The sequence below is a fragment of the Phodopus roborovskii genome, unplaced genomic scaffold (assembly GCF_943737965.1).
Source record: "Phodopus roborovskii unplaced genomic scaffold, PHOROB, whole genome shotgun sequence".
Classification (NCBI taxonomy): domain Eukaryota; kingdom Metazoa; phylum Chordata; class Mammalia; order Rodentia; family Cricetidae; genus Phodopus; species Phodopus roborovskii.
The window spans coordinates 16,323,784-16,341,700 of record NW_026126511.1 but is presented as its reverse complement, the minus strand read 5'-3'; the positions used below and the strand labels follow the sequence as shown (position 1 = coordinate 16,341,700).

Below are 17,917 nucleotides of genomic sequence, written 5' to 3'. Positions count from 1 at the left end.
CTAATTAGAATTTAAATTCATCAAGAAACTAGAAATGGAAAACCACTTTAAAAAGTAAAAAATAATATCATCCATATAAAATAATCAAGTTAAGATATTCAGGAGAGTGAAATTTAACATACTTAAGGTCTTGTTTAACATACATAGGTCTTGTTGAATAAAGAAACTTCATTTCTATAATTACTGAATTCAATTGTAAAATCAAATACTATTAGTGTTAGTAAAGAGCTTGTAGAGGAAATATCTTAATTTACTGTTTTGATTAGAATGAGAGGAAAGTATGAAAATCCTAAAGCTGCTGTGTATTTTTTGGGAGTCGGGTTCTTTGTTATTATAAACAGTTTCATTTTAAGATCTCAGAAAGCTTAGTTGATAGAACTCGGAGCCTTGCAGACAAAAGAAACTACAGGGTCTTCATGGTGAGCACTACAAGTCTGAACTGGGCTCTTCTTGTCGAGAGGAAACAAAAGGCTCACCCAGCAAATTATTTTGGTTTGGGTACCCTGTCTTCCCTTAGCTTTTCTTTCCTGCACACTATACTTCCCTGTGAAGCAATACAGTCAGGCTGCGGCCCTGGCAGGTGGTTCAGCTTCACATACACTTTTTAAAACAAACAGCAGCAAAACCACTCTTGTTTATAGTGCAAAAGCTGTTTAAGAAGGAAAACAGTCTGGTCCAAGTGACTCAAGTGTTAGGAGAAAACAAAAACCAGTGAGATGTAATTACATGCTTTTGGAAAAGAGGTTCCAGGAAACTGGATTTGCTACCTAGGAATGAATGCAACCTGTTCTCCTTTACCCAAAACAGGGATGTGAATACGTGTGGGTAATGTAGGAAAGTGTAGTCACACCGGAGTCATCTGTACATCAGAGTAGGAGTTAGAGAGAATTGTCCCCTCCTGGAAAGTTATCCAGGACAGGCCTGCATCTTTTACCATTCAGGGACACAGTGCTAAGGTCTTGCAATATGGTATTGGTTCAATCAATTTTTGGATGAACAATATATACTTATCTCCTTGATATTTCTCCTTCCACTATTGCAACACAGCTTCTCTGAGAATGCACTCTTTACAATTATGGAGCCACTGTGTAAGTACGGCATCAAGGGGAATAAAGTGGTAGTGACATGAGAGTCACAGCAGCCAATGGCAAGCACAGCGGTGCACGAACATCGGCTTCAGTTGCAACGTCCCAATATTTAGCAAACAATTACAGTTCTTTGACAGAATAAAGGTATTCTGAATACTATTTCTTGCAATGCTTTTTACTATTAAATTGTGAATTTTCTTTCTTAAACACGGAAGTTGGTCTCACCCTTCCTCCCTCTCTCATTTGTTTTGGTATTAGTGCTTTGTGTTCACTTTATTACATTCTCAAAATACTTTTGAGATTAGAACACATTTGCAAACAGAAATCACAAAAATTAAAAATATCAATGCTAACTGGGAGAACAAGGTAACCAGGTGTATGATTGACAAGGGAGAGCCCCCACACTGTTTCCACAGTGGTCGAAGAGGCTGTGGATCCAGTTACCTTCCTGATCTAACAAGAGTGCAAAGCCAGTTTCATGAGCACACACACTGTGTTTGGGAGAGTTAGCTTCGGCCCACTCCCAGCCAATCTGAAGTTTGCTATGTTTGCGTCACTGGGGCTTTTCTTGTTGCTGCTGCTGTTTTTCACCTAAGAGTTACAAGTTTAAAAATCACCCACATGTCACTTATTTTAGGAGCTGCACAGTAATAGTGAAGAATCAAGATAGATAGATAAGCAGTACACCTCATATTTCAAAACCTTATTCCAAAAATTAAATTTAACTGAATTTTCTAATTCATGGCAAATGCCAACTTATTTTCGCACTCCTACTTAATTAGAAGGGCTCTGACAAGGTTCACCACAGCTGCTCCAAGTGTGACTACATCTATCTAGGAGCACGTGGGGGTAGCTGGGACTTCCCTACAATCACACACCCACTATAGTGGGTTGTAACAGTACCATCGGTCACGTACTGAGAACATCACTCGTCCTGTATGTGCACATGGGTTATACTGAAATGGTTAGAAACCACAGACATCCGGGTGCTCTGCTTCCCTGGCTCTCGTAGAGTTAGTGTTTTCTTAAGATCTTTAAGTGACAACAGCTAAGTATCTGTTGGAATTCAAGTGTATAAATCATGGCAGAAAATTTCTTCCTAAGATGTATTTATCATATCATAACTAAATCCTTTTGAGGAACATATGTTTTCAAAATGTTTAAAAAATATTTTTCCAAAAGACTGGTAAGAGCAGTAAACATGTAATGTAATTTTTGTTTATGGTCCTCATGTGACTTTCAAAAAATTTAGTAGTATGTATTAAGTGTTACTAAAAATTATCATGTGGATGTCCCCAAATAACAATAAAAATAAGTACTTCATTAAAATCATTGAATCATACATACTTTAACATGCAGAACAACATCTGGCTAACTACTTATATTTATGATATGTAAATTTAAGCAGTAAGCAAAAAATTCTAACCTCTAAGGAATCATTAAGAATGGGCTATAAAAGGTATGTGGAGATAAATTAAATGCTACTGAACATGTTAAATTTATTCATTAAATCACAAACATGATTTTTCTTAGCTAAATCCTAGTCAGAGCACATAATGCCATAATAGAATATAACATAAATAATAGTATATTGTAATACAGTATGTCACAACATAAATAAATTTGGTTGTATGCCCTAATATGTAAATACCATATATGGACCATATATGGATTTGTTTTATGATCCTATTTACTGTACTTTATTTTTACTATTTATATGTATTTTTTAAATTTTGTTTTACAAATGTTCATGTGTGTGCGTGCATGCATGCGTGCGTGCGTGCGTGTATGTGTGTGTGTGTGTGTGTGTGTGTTTGGATGTCAGAAGACAATCTGTGGGAATTGGTTCTCTCTTTCCATCATGTAGCTTCCAGGGATGGAACACAGGTTGCAACACCTGGCAGCAGTGGCCTTATGTTTAATTAAAAATCACTTTATAGTAAAAGTATTTGAGTAAGCATTTGCAGTACTCTACAGGACCGAATGCATATTTTTAAATATTTTGAAAATGTGTCTATTTGTCATTTAACACTTAACATTTAAAATATTAAAAATAAGTCATTATAAAAATACTGTAAAAAAATTGTGATAGAAAGGGGGTAGTTTGTATGCACATATGATTACACTACTTCTTAATCAATTTTTTAAAAAGCTTTTAACTTAATTTTCAAAATATTTCTATACCATTAGAATGGTACAATGTATTCAAGCTACCACAAAGTAATACAAGTTTGAGACCAGGTCTATATATATGATAATGCATTTATCTACATGCTTCATGATTCACACATAGCATCTTGTGGAGAGTCTTCTCATATTCCTATTTTATACGACCATACAAAGGCTGTAAAGACTAACAAGAATACGATACTACCAAATAAGATAAACATGCATAATAGGATAATTTATAATATAGTATGAATAGGTATATCATAAATAACTTCAAACACAAAAAATTCTAAATAAAATGATTAACCTTAATTTAAAGAATGGAATGGCATGAAAATGACTGAGGTGAAACGACACTTTCTAGGCGCATCCTCCAATCACTAAGAATGGCCCGTTCACAGATGCATGTATACCCACCCTTCAGTTTGTGAGACAGAGATGAGAGAGCAGAGGCAGGCCCAGCTACACCAAGAGTTTTGTAAATGCGCTCACGAGAAGCAAGGCTGCGAGATGGAGATTCTACAGTGGAAAACATTGGCAAAGAAGCAGCACAGATTCAATGGAAAAAAAGCTTACAGAGAACACAAGCAAAAACAAAGCATTTCAAACGGTCTGCAATTATACACTTATTGAAAACTATTCTAAGCTTTTCAAAGGGTTTGTATAAAGTTACAATTTAAAACAAAGGTCAAATTAATGTATTTAGATGAACTGTATATGTAGTATGTCCAAATATGTTACTAGTGAGGCTTATAGATCTGAACTAGGAAACTTTTGTTTCCTAAGTTTCTGTGTTTGTTTACCCGTTAGTAAGGGTTTAAATATATATATAGAAAAAAAATGGTGGTAGAGAATGAAATGTTATTTGTAGTTTAACTGTTGCCTCCTGGTTTTCTGAATGGATTCATTATTATGATTTCCTAAATCTGTATCTCAGAATGGCCCAATGTTGACATCTGCATTTGTCTACTTTACTTAAGGCTAACTCTAGTATTTAGTGTTCATTTTACAGATCTTTTTACCTAAGATATTTAAATATTGTTGATAAGAAGTCTCACAACATAAAGCACATTTAAAACTCACTGGGAAATATTAGACACTTACACTGATTTTTTCATGTAAAAACATGAAAGTGGATGCAATATTTAATAACATAAACTTTAAAGCAGAGTAAGCAAAAAAGAAAAATCTGAATTTTAACCACCCCCAACATTGCATTTCAATCATGGCAATTAAAATAAATAGTAGCTCTGAAATAAACTTTAGTAATAAGATAACTTTTAAAGACATTTTTGAAAATAAACATCTAGAGGGGCTAGGGAAATAGGCCAGAGGGCAAAGTGCTTGCTACATAAGCATGAGGCCCCAAGTTTGAATCCCCAGAACCAACATAAAAGCTGGATGTGGCAACATGCACCTGTACCCCAGCACTGAGAAAAAGGAGGCAGGAGGATCCTGGGGCTTCACTGGCCAGCTGGCCTAGAGGAAACAGTGAGAGACCCTTCTTAAACAAAAGACAGTAGAGACCCATAGAAGAAGATACCCAAATAGAAACTGCTAGTCTCTACAATTTGATATGCATATGTATCTGTACACATATATGCATATACAAGCAATATACATATATACACATGCCCACACAAATAAAATAACCTATACTTAACCTATACTTCTAGAACAGTATGAGTGATATTTCTTATAGCTGATTTTAAAAATGAATGGCTTACAAATTAAAACAAAACACTCAATGAAAGATATTGGGTATTATATATCAGTAACTATCCTAGGCACTGAAAAGACAATGATGGAAAAAAAAATCCGTCACTCTTACAGCACTTTGTGAAAACACAAAGCTAGGTCTCATTAGCATATAACATTAATGGATAATAGGTTCAGCCCTGGTCAGGACCATCGGACGCACATGTGCAAAGCCATGGACACTTGTGGGTAGGAAATGAGTAGTCAATGGGAGAACATATTCAACAGGTAAATGAATATGATTCTAGTAGAAGTGCAAAAGTCAAGGGCTCAAAGCTCACACAGGCCGGAGAATTCCCCGGGGTTCAATAAACAACAGAAGAGCTGACAGAGGCAGGTAATAAAGCCATTGTAAACTACGCAAAACCTTATACTTTATCTAGGAGCATCAGAAGGTGCTGCAAAGAGACCTCTCCCATTTAAATACCATGCGGCACCCTTTGTAACCACTGTTGATAACAGTTAGGAAGGAGGGTGAGGAATCGATGTTTCTTTTTTCTCTTCCTCAAAAGAGGAGCCAGACAGCAGAACATGGCCCATCTGGCAGCCTCAAACCCTTGGTTCCATGCAAGTGTTAAGAGGAACCAACAACAAAGAGACCAATGATAAAGTGGCAGCTGCTGAGTGGGGTCAATCTGTCCCCTGGCAATGTCCTCTCCTCCAGGCAGGCTTGCTCCTGTAGGTAGGAACCAGTCTTACCAGGGAGAAGGGGCACGGGTAGGAAGGACATTTTCTCAGAGTCTGAAGAATACTGTAATGTGGCTAAACAGATAAAAATGTAAGGAAAGGAACACTGATTCTGTTCACAAAAGAAAAGGTTAATTGAAACCACTGTATGAGGATTAAGTAAGTACTTAAAATTCAACCCTATGGATGAAATAACCAATTATTTGATTATTTTCTACAACATTATTTCTTCTTTTGGACATCAAATGCTTCAATAACAATAAATCAATGAAAAAAAAAATCGAGATTTTCTCCAGTGCCCACCTGAAGCTAATGCTATCTGTATTGGTTTTGATATAAAATTTACCCTTAAGACACTATTTTAACAACATGTCATTAATTCTTTAATTTCTTTGCTTTGAATCTCAAGTATCAAGTTCCCTGATCTTTCATTTATTGTCACAAAAACTGAACTTTAAAAATTATTGCTGGATACTGCTGGGAACCAGCAGTCTGCTGACCCTGCCCCCGACAATGGGTGGGGGATAAGCAAACAGCAAACCTTTCACATTTTAATAAGGAAACCGGTCTAAAAACTTGTGGTTTTACTATGAAGGCACGGCTCCTGAGGCATTGCTGAGACCATAAACTCAAAGAATAGACATCTGGCGCCCTCTTGTGGCGGGTATATAAAACTGCAGCTTCTCTGAATTTAAAAATAAAATGTCACAAACTATTGTTTAAAGTAAGTCAACAATTAAGCAATGACCAAAAAAATGTTAAATTTCACTACCAGAAATAAGTAACCCATTAGGGAACTATGATAACATAATGGCTCCTCAGCTTCTGATGCTGTATCAAGCTCTCAATTCTGAGGCTTTTAGTGGCATATTTTTTTTTCTGTCCCATTAAAATTAATAGCTATAATTCTAGAAGAGGAATTTTAAAAACTTTAAAATGTTTTATGAATGATCTTACAATAACATTTAAATTTTGGTCCTGGCCTGGCAGCTTATATTCATGTATGCACAGTTACTTTTAAGATTCAGGAGAAGAAATCTTTTAATTATATACAGCCTTCACAGTGGCAATAAAAATGTATCAGTAAGGAGGTATACCGTTCCTGGGTTTCTTCACCTAATTTAATTCCTAGCGACCATATATTTCTATTTTGTGAACAGAACTTTGGATATTTTTGATATCACAGGTTCCTACAATAAGCAGTAAATGGTTAGGTCTAACCTATACAGTTTATATTTCCCAGAAACCACTCCCTTTACAGTTATTTAATTTTTGTTTTGTTTTGTTGTTTTGGTTTTTTGAGATAGAGTTTCTGTGTATTGCTTTGGAGTCTGTCCTGGAACTAGCTCTGTAAACCAAGCTGGCCTCAAACTCACAGAGATCCATCTGCTTCTGCCTTTTGAGTGCTGGGCTTAAATGTGTGTGCCACCACCACCGGCTTATTTTAAAAATATTAAGAATAAGCTCACTGACTCTTGAAGAAACAATAAATCAAAACTTGGCTCTGGCCAAAAATGTACAGAACAGAACAGGACATCGTGCATATTAAAGAGGACAGGTAACTAGGCTGGAGGCTGGTGATGCAGCTCAGTGGTAGGGCCCTTGTGCAGAACGTACAAGGGTTAATGTTCACTGTTGCAAATAAATAAATAAAAGGAAAACACAAGATACAATTACATGTAATGATTATTCTTACTTCTGTCAACGTTTCAGAGGATTTGACATATATTGGCAATGATTATTATTATATATTATTATTATACAATCCTAGTTTGTCAGATGTCTGGAATGACAGCATATCAAAATACCCAGAAGTTTTCTTTGTGGCAAATATATCAGGAGAAATACAGAATTATGTGGCTAGGAGAGGAGACTACGACATGGGATACTTAAAAATTAAAAGAATAAAAATATGGAATACATTTTTGAGGTAATTATTGGTGGCATGGTGGCACATGCCTTTCATCCCAACACACAAGAGGCAGTGGCAGGCAGATCTCTGAGCTCAAGGCTAGCCTGGTCTACAAAGTGAATCCCAGGCCAGCCAGGACTACACAGTGAAATGCTGTCTCAAGAAATAGAAAAAGCAATTATTATTTCAGGAATGTAATATTCTTATTCAAAGTTGTCCTTGCTCAGTTTAGCCTACTGGAATCATATTCTGAAAGCACATTTTATTTTTTCCAAACTCCATAATTTAGAAGCAACTAACTGCAGAACAGTGAAGGCACTGTGGTCAAGTTGCAATGTATGAGAAAAGATTAAAAGTTAAAAAAGAAAAGAAAAATCCTAACCTCAGCATTTTTCTCACATTCCTTCATAAGTACACACACACAAGGAAAATCTATTTTTTTCTCCTAGAACAGCAATTTCAGGAAAGAGTAATAGGATAATATCTGAAATAACTTTTTTAAACTTTTATTCTTTGTGGGTTTCACATCATGCATCTCCAACCCACTTTTGTCTCCTTGCAACTTCCCTACAAATCAACACCAAAATTAAAAGACAAAAACAAAAAAAAAAAAAAAAAATCAAACAAAACAAGAGAAAACAAAAGACGGATCTTGTTCTAGAAGCTGTAGTGTGGCCCACTGAGTCAGTTTACCCTTTAGCCCACTCACCTTTACATGCAAGTGTTCATTGCCACAAGTCAAACAAAATAAAATACTTCTGTCATCAACTTATAAATTATCAAGTACGGGGCATGGGAGATGAGTCAGTTAGTAAAATGTCTGTTGTGGAACCATGAGTCCATGGGCGCAGATGCCCAGCTGTGCTACATATCTTAAACCTAGCTCTGAGGATGCCTCAAGCTCACTAGTCAGAGAGCCTAGCCCAATCAATGAGTCAGTTCATGGCCCAGTGAGGGACCCTGTCTCAAAAAGTAAGGGGAGCAACCTGAAGTTGACCTCTAGCCTTCTTACAGACACAAACAAGAACACATAAAAACCCCACACATCAGGAAATTATTAAATTATGCTAGTGGCTATGCCAGAAGAGCAGCAGGTGGCAGTTGAAGATCAGGAGTCCGGCCCACCAGGAAGCAAAGATCTGATGGGAGGATCTGAGGGGTGAACCCTGGCAGACAGGGCCCCGAGGGCTTGGCCCCTAGCATCAACTGGTGCTGCTGTGGCTTCGCATGTTTGTCACTGCCAGTTCTGCACTGCCTTTCATGGAGATATCACATTCTACTGGGCACGTATCTGTGCAATATTATGAAGATGATTTTCTTTTAAGCTGTACTGTTTAACTGAGGTAATGATGTCATACAATAATAGTGTTAGCTTAAATGGGATGTTCATGGTTAAGGGTCTTTAATATAGTAAGGGATTATGACAAAGACTGGCTCAGTGGGAAAACTGATGTAGGTAAAAACAAGATACAGTGTTGCCCCAACCCTGATGAAGGAGGGGCTGCAGAGGACAGAAAATAAGAACAAGGATGTCACACAGCTAGTTTCTCTTGAGGAACCATATAGACTGTGGCTTAGGTTAAACAACTGAGTCCCAGAAGCTCAGCTAGCTCAAGTTCTTTTAATCTTAATGTTGAGAGATGTGTTCATCGGTTTTGGTATGCAACACAGCTAAAACAAAGATTTAAATAATGACTTAGGTTAGGTTAGTATGTTTTTGTTAATGGCTTTGAAGTAGAAAATCCTGAAAAATAATTGAAAAAAATCAAACTTAAAATAGCTGAGCAAGGAGCTTGTTGAGTTCAGAAAACAAGAACAATGCCAGCCTGTCATTGCTGGCTGATGTACCTTTCTTGCTAGGATGGGTTGGTGATCGAGGGTGATGATTAATTCCTTGTGTCCATTTCTGCCCTCAGCTTCCTAATATAAAAAATTGTTGACGAGTGGATACACACTGAGGATTAAAAGTAGAGCTGATTGGTAGTTTTCCATATATAAAGTTTAAATTTGTGATTCTTTAATATTTTTTTATAAGATTACCTTTTGATATAAATAACAAAGTGATTGATATTTTCTTTTTAACTGCAAAATGTAGCCTGCCAGCAAAAAGAACTGGCTGAGAAAAATACCTTGTTTTCATACACTCTGTTAATGTAAAACAAGTTGCTTGGGTATGAATGCATGTGGTTCCTGGGACAACTTGTTTCTCACCTGCAATACATAAAATGTTTGATCATATGTGCAATATGGAAAATATGCTGTTTTTTTACTTGTATTCATTGTAATCATTCACTTGAAAAGCAAAATGTGACCACACTGCAATTTTTATACTGCTTGGAAGATTTTGCTGGGGTATATAAGTTGTAAGGGAAAAAATAGAAGGAAAGCATCAAGAGAGACAAAAGGGATACATCTAGATAGAGGTAAGAAAAGAAATAAAGATAACACAGAGACAGAGAGAGAGATAGATGATAGAGAGACCTTAAAGGTGTGTGTGTGTGTGTGTGTGTGTGTTTCCTTTTTTGGAGGGGGGCAGACCCATAGTGTTAAACTTAGCACCCTTTCTGGCCTGAGAGAATTAAGTTTTACTCTGTCAGAAAACCAAATTGAGTGACTAGTCTACACAATCTGTGGCTTCTTCCTCAATCCCTGAGCTGCTGAACACTGGTCCTCACAGCAAAGGTAAAGTTAAATTAATGTAGAAATTACTTTAAATTGAGTTTCCAGTAAGGGAAGGCATGAAAGGATTGGCATAGAATTGCCTTGAATGTCTCTTGTTGATCTACATCCACCAATGCAATGCCCGTCTTTACCACACCTTCTGCATAACCCAGAAGGGAGGGGCATTGTGTTTGGATTATGCCTAGAAAAAGCATTGTTTCTGTTTACAATCCCTTTTAAAGTGACCTTGTCTGCCATAATTAAAACAATTTAGCATTTCAATTTTTCTTCAAACCTCCTATCCATGCACCATTATAGCCATGAGATTCAATATTAATTGTATCTCGGGTTCCTCCAAAGGTGCTGACCTTTCTTTTAAAGGCCTAATTAAGCTTTTGTATTGAGCATCAGCATTTCAAAACCCAGAGTTTCAATTATTGTTTTTCTAGTTTCTGAATCTGATACCATTTTATTTACTGCTGATGCCAACCTTTGTAAGAAAGACTCACAACCATCTGTAAACCCTAGTCCAGGGAATCAGACACCTCCTCTAAGAACTGCATGAAGTGGTGCACGACATACATGTAGGCAAAACATCCATACACATAAACTACAAATGAAATAAAGCTTTGGCCAGGCTGTGGTGGTGCACGTCTTTAATCTCAGCACTTGAGAGACAGAGGCAGGAGTATCTCAGGGAGTTTTAGGTCAGCCTGGTCTACAAAGCGAGTTCCAGGGCAGACAGGACTGTAACACTGAGAAACCCTGTTTCCTAAATGCCTTAAACAAACAAAACCCACGAAGAATTATGTGAAGACTTCCTTTGGCCCTCATAACTTTAGTAATTGATTCAATTTTCTTTCTTACTTCTTCAATTCTGTCCCAAGCATTCAAAGCTTCTGCATGACACAAGCCAGGGCATGGTCATTGTAGTGATTGCCTTTCTATAGTAACAGCTCATTCAACATATACGGTATCATTATTAGGCAAATGCATCTTATTAAAATCAAGTTTGAATGAATTTAAATGTTTAATAGAATTTTTGGTTTGACTATATTGTTTATCTCCCTTTCCCCCTTTAAAAAACATCCTGCAACCAAAACACATTTAATTCTAAAACATCTGTTGCTTCATAAAATTAGTAAGACAAGACTAAGCCTCCACGTTATTTTCATTCTTCTGGAAGTACTTATCATAGATGGGAGAAGGGCATCTCACGCTATTCTGTTTCCTTGAGAGTCTTAAGACATACATGGGAATAGACATGTAATCAGGTAGAGAGGGATAACAATTACATATCCAAACTACCTGTATTAAATCTGCCTGTTAATGATATAAACCCATGAGGATTCATATATTATTTAACTCATGTTGATAATATTACAACAATGAATGATATAATACCTAGAATCTCCAGTGTTCTCTTAAGTAACTCTAGTAACAGTTACCAAAGTCTTGTAAAATAGAAGTTTAGGCTTAAGTGTGAATGTGCTGTTAAGTGAAGTAGTCATTCTTTTGAAACCATGTAATGGGTCTGTAAACTGAGGCATGGGCAACATGTAGAGTTGAATTCCAGGCATATAAGGAAACAACAAAACAAAAGGGCTAGGAAGCGAGTCTTCCATAAATTATCTTAGTCAGTGTATTTATTTTGACAAGAGAATTTGAATGCCAAAAGAACCTTTTGCTGTCATACAGAAGTATTTATTTATGTGGGAAGGCTCAGAAAGCATTTAAGAGAAATGAAAATTCAGTTAGCTGCAATCTATTTGAAGTTATCACCGAAACCAATGTAGGCTACTGTTATAGGTAAAAGGCTAGAGAAGTCCTAGACAGTAAAACTGGAATGAAATGATCAGTATAGTGGATGAGGAACAAAATACAAGAGACAAGGAAATGACAAAGAAAATTTGGAAATCCAAATTGTTATACGGTTCACGGATAACAAGTTCAAGTAGAAGAAGCAGACACGCGCCTCCCTTTTCTATCGAACTGACACAGTGAAATGGGTTTATTCTTACAGGGCATGTACCAAATAACGAAAATTCAATGCAAGTTATCACTATAGCTAATGCTTATGAAAGCCATGCATATTAAAAAAGTAAAACATGAAATAAAAAATGTCTTTCTTAACATGTTTTATAGTATGAATTTACTAGAATTAGAATAAAAATAACAATGGTCAGATTTAATAACTTCATGTAATTTAAAAATATTTAATTGAAAACAAATGTCTTAGCTGTAGAACATCTTAGCTCTGGATAGTTTAAATATTTCAAAAGTATGGGAGGGATAACACCTAATTAAATGAAACCAGTCAGGAGAGTCCATAACTAACAGACTGATCATTAACTTAGAAAAAGCTTCAGAAATGTTTGATGAGGCAGGTGAGGCTGACAGACTTACTCTGAAGCTGAGGCTGCTGGAAGGAAAGGGGCTGTCCAAACACAAATGGGCTGTGGACTAGGGAAGAGGGAGGTTTTGCAGCTTGATCAAAGATGGAAGGAGCTGGGAGATTGGGCCGTGACTGAATGGAATTCAATATGGCACTCAGTTGATCACCTGCAGTGGGCAAAACAGTCAAAACTACAACTTGTTACTCATTAACATCCAGCATGGCAAAGTCAATGGTGCTTTATGACAGTCAGGCAAATGAAACAGTAAATAAAGCTACGCCAGTTCAGAAAGGGGGAAGCTGGTGATCACTATCCTCAAATCAGGGATCTGATCCTACAAGCTGGTTAGTTCTGAGGTTTACAATGGACATGCTCCACCAGTCTTATGTAGTAGCCCAAAGAAACAAATCCACCTAAAATCATATATAACTTTCCCCATTATTTATAACAGAAGAAAGGATCTGTGAGGGATGTATGTAAGATCTTCAAGAAATGAAGATCCTAGGTATGGTAAGAGGTATTTATTCCATGGTGCTCTATAAGAAGAGTTCAAGCCACTGAATCTGCAGAATATTTCATGAAGAAAATAAGTACTGCATAACTTCATTTCCTTAAAATGCATACTCAATGGGGACAAAGTACACTGTCCACTTGGCAAAAGAACTACATCTTATATATAAGTCAATACTTCCATTTAAAAACGACTACTGCTAAGGAAACTATATTTTTGTAAAAGCAGTAATTATTTTGCTTACAAAGATAATTTTGTAACTTCTATAATATAAAATATGAATGAGTTACCTAATATGATTGGTATATGTCTTACTATTAAACTTGAAGGATCTTAATAAAATAGTTTAAGGTCAGAAATAATGCAATTAGATGAAAAACTGTATTTGTGAGAATATATGGATTTCAAATAGTTTATAAGATACTGAAAGGGGAGTCCTCGTGTTTAGACAGCTCAGTGTAGAAACTGACAGTGCATTTACAGCTGTACTTACTAAATATAAGTGAAAAATCTCAACTGAGCTGCTAAATGGCACTGGTTGATATGGAACTATGTATTTAAGTTACATAAGTACTGATTTCTTTTAAATAAACACTTTAGATTCCAGAAAATATTTTATATTTTATAAGGAATTACATAAATTGTTCTAAATAAAAATACTTTTGTAAATAATTTCTTGGTTGTGGGCAATACAGAAGTCAAGAGAAAAATGGGAACATTTGTTAAGCTAAACAGTAGTTAGAAGTATTTCATCAAATTTAACTTTCTTAGTGCTTTTTCTCAATAATAAATATAGCAAGTCCTAAATGCATGCTATTTTAAACAATATTTACAACAGTACTTTAAAAGCACTTTTAATTTCCATCTAATAAATGCTTACAGCAATGCCTGTATTTCTTAAAAATTAATTTTATTTTTCTAATGCTTTAGTGAATTCCATTTTAAAAACTAACTTACAGTGATAGCAGTCAGTAGTAGAGTGACAGGGACACTTTCAGGGTAAAAGCATACATCTGAATAAAGCATGGCCTTAGAATACTTTATTCCACAGGGTCAGCAGCAGTAAGTAAACACGTAAGCTTTCATTTAAGAGTTGATGGTGACAGAGAAAAAGGGACATAAAGAACACACTATCCAGCACCTTCTCTGTAAGTATGAAGAGTGAGCTAAGTTAACAGAAATCAGAGTGACTGCAAGTATGCAAGCAGCTAAAACCTCTGCCTGAGATACTAACTAAACCAAGAAAGTAAAGGAAAGCTTGTGGTCATTAATGAGGCTAATAATAAAAGTGGCTTTATTTTAAACTAATTATTCTCATACATCAAAACAATTTTGCATTTTTTATTATTGATTTTTAATAACTCCAAGTCAGGTGAATTCATACTGTGTGTTCTTAGAAATGAAGCACTATGAGTAAATACAATTTTTTTTAAAAAAGTTTCTTTTTTTTTTTTTTTTTTGAGAGGGTCTTGGTATGTATGTAACCTAGTTTTATCTCAATTAATTCTAAAGCCTTGGCTGGCCTTCTGCCCTCTGTTTGTGCTGAGGTTACTGGCCTAAAGCACTACAACTGTACAACTGGCTTCAATAAACTTTAAAATCAAACTACTCCCCGGTCAACTCCCTTCACCCTCCAACACATCAATCACTGGATTGCTACCTTCTCATAATAGTCCACATTTTCTAAGGAATCAAGATCATGTGCATTAGAAAGAACATATCTGAATTCATCTAGAAAGGCAATTTTGGGTAAATTTAAGGAGCAAATTATCCCAGAAGAATTATTTAGATTCTCTATATTAACCTGTTCATTAACGCATATAAAGAACTGTACACACTTTATATTCAAATGCTTTAGTCTTTGTTTACAGCTTTCTAGTTCATTATGCATACCATGTTCACATGCATCATGTCACATAACTGTAATTTAACTAAGATAACCAGGTTAGGGATTTAAAACCACATATAACTCACAAAGCCCACATATGATGTTACCAGGAGAAACTTTTAATGGACTGATTAAGAAAATTCTTTGCTTATTTACATTCCTCTCCTGGTAATCAGTCATGTTATTTACTAGATGTAGGGATTCAGATCTTCAAAATACAAGTTCAGAATGAGTGCCTTTAAAACACAAATAATATGAATAAGAACTCCAGTAAACATAAGCTGAAACTGCGTAAGACAATATTGTGAAAAAGAACACCTTTTAAACATTCTGAGTGTTAGTTGTGTACGTATACATTGTCATTTAATGAGGATATGTGGGAAGGGGTGGGGTAAGAAGTAACAAGAACTTACTGAAGTCACAAGGAAAATTCGCACTCAAGATGCCTACCTTTATTATTCCCGAGGCCATAATCAAATCCTTGGGCACCGCAAGTTGCCCCTTTATTAAAAGCTTGTACTGAGAAAGGACTTGGAGGAGGAGTTTGAGAGTTCTGATCCAGAAGAACTTGTTCTACAACAGAAGTCACAGCTATCAAGTTAATTTTGTATGCGTTATTCCCTATTTATATGTCAGAGAAAATTCTAATAAAGAGTTTATGATGCTTTAATCTGACCCCACAGACAGAGCTGAGCTAAATCTAGCTCAGCTAAACAGCTCAAGAGTATATGGCAAATTTTGCTTTTATCAATCAAATAAAAAGGGAAATATAAAAACGAGACCTATGCTCTTAAGTATCCCCTCTTATGTCATGGAATATTACTGAGTATATTTCTGGATAAGTAAATCTTATTGCAAACTATTTACATCAAGGGCAACTTGAAAATAAATTGTACATTAAACTAGGAATAAAGATATCTATCTATTTATCTATCATCTACCTACCTACCTATCTATCTCCATCCTCAAGTAGAAAATATCTTCAACAGTCTACTTACTTTGATATGCTAACTATGGTGTTTACAAATTAGCTTACATTTACAGAATTTTGTAATGACCTATAAGGATAGCAGCCCTGTATCTGTCCACAAGACACTCAGCATCTTGATGAGACATTGACGTTTCCACACACACAATACTGTAATTGGTTTGAAAACTGAACTTCCAACTTATGGTAGGAGTAAAAATTCAGGCCCAGACTTGCACTGAAGAATGGGGCATACAAATTCATTTCAGTGAAGCAAAACAAAGTTTTCCCTACTATTAACAAAGATAGATAATTATGTTGTCAGTGTTCTTGTAATTTTCTCCTTCATGGCCATTCATTTAGTACTTATGTATTTTACAAGTCAATTTTGTAAGCTGTAAAATGTTTAAACCTTTAGATTTCCTTTTATTTAAAACAATAAACATTCAAAAGCCTCTTCAAGGAAAAGAATGCAATAAACATAAAATATATGTATGCTAAAGTGTAATCACAATAAATCACAAATTTAAGCCAACTTGCCATCTTCATGCCGTAGGTACTGGTTTCCGCCTCTGTCTCTAGCTAAGGACCATGCCTCTCCTTCATCACTCTCACAGAACTCTACCATGCTGTTCTTATCCAGCTGCACCCATGTACCTTCAGAATTGGTTACCTGGTACATAACAGAAAGCATCATTGATTGGCTTGATTCTTTCATGGCATCCAGCTGAAAACCAGTAAAAAGCTTAAGTGATTCAACAACATAATGATTCCAATACATTTCTACTGCGAAATTAGTTTCTGAAATTAAGACCACAGCCTGAGGTAAGACAGAGTTAAAAACTTCTATAAAATATTATGTATTTAAGTCTTTAAATAAAATAATATCTTTAAAGCACAAAGTCATGTCTCAGTGATTTCAAGCATGCCTAAAACCCAAAGCTCATCTTTTAGACGTAAAATGTCCTGACAAAGCATGGTTATTGTTATGTTATTGGTGCCTACAGTGTTATGTGAAAATGACCCTGACCCTAAGAAATAGCATGACACACTACATCTTCAAGCTTATCTGCGGAGGCAAATGCCACAGTGGTCTAAAGAATAATTTTATTTGCTCAGGACTTCAGTAAGACCTGTGAATGGGAACAAAGAAATGAAAAATTTTGGAAGATAACATCTCTATTCCAATTCATAAAAAATCTTTCAAGTGATGAAAACCCATAACAGTACAATTATAATGATAAAAAGATATACTCAAATATGGAGCACTTATATACATAATAAAACTTATTTGTTAATATAAGCAATATAAATACTGTTTTCATAAGACAATTATGAGAATAATTTTTTAAAAGCACAAAAATTATGTTAGTATTTGAAGTACAAATAAAAGTCAACCACATGAACATTTAAGAACCTGATGGAAATGACAATCTGGAAGAAAGTGACACTTGATTATATTACATTAAACATGAGTATCATAAAAGTCATGAAGCTACAAGAATCCATACCTCTCCCACTGCTTTGACTTTGTTTCCCAGAACTAACATTCCAATTGGGATACCTCTAAGGTTAGGGCAGCTTCTGATGTTGTGACCTGAAGGTCCTGTCTTCACTACCTTGTACATGCCTGGCCCGCCTCTCAAGAATGGATTGTCTTGTTCTTGCATTGCTGCTTCCTGTGGGCAGCAGGGGTTTACGTCTTTGAAAAAGTCATCAGTATTAGTTTTAGGTTCCTGAAAATTTGAATAGGAAAAGAAAAATGAACAAAATATAGTCTATTACTACTGTCATAATCCTATTAAAGAGTTTTTGAAGCAAGTCTATAATATTTCCAAGTAAGCATATATAATTAAAATATCAGCTAATACCACTACTAA

The 17,917-nt window shown here is 35.6% G+C and overlaps 1 protein-coding gene across 13 annotated transcripts in view; it reads right to left on the bottom strand.

The window, feature by feature from the left end:
- Mycbp2 (MYC binding protein 2) overlaps positions 1–17,917 on the bottom strand; it is a 209,618-nt gene that overhangs the window by 40,583 nt on the left and 151,118 nt on the right. For 4 of the 13 annotated variants that reach the window (XM_051195259.1, XM_051195261.1, XM_051195260.1 and 1 more), the window contains 5 exons: positions 17,549–17,773; positions 16,578–16,710; positions 15,521–15,643; positions 12,682–12,861; positions 3,675–3,776 (listed from right to left, as the gene is read on the bottom strand). In XM_051195259.1, coding sequence (XP_051051216.1) covers positions 3,675–3,776; positions 12,682–12,861; positions 15,521–15,643; positions 16,578–16,710; positions 17,549–17,773 — 763 coding nt within the window. The remainder of the gene's footprint in view (positions 1–3,674; positions 3,777–12,681; positions 12,862–15,520; positions 15,644–16,577; positions 16,711–17,548; positions 17,774–17,917) is intronic. The other 9 variants (XM_051195265.1, XM_051195266.1, XM_051195268.1 and 6 more) reach the window with 7 other exon arrangements.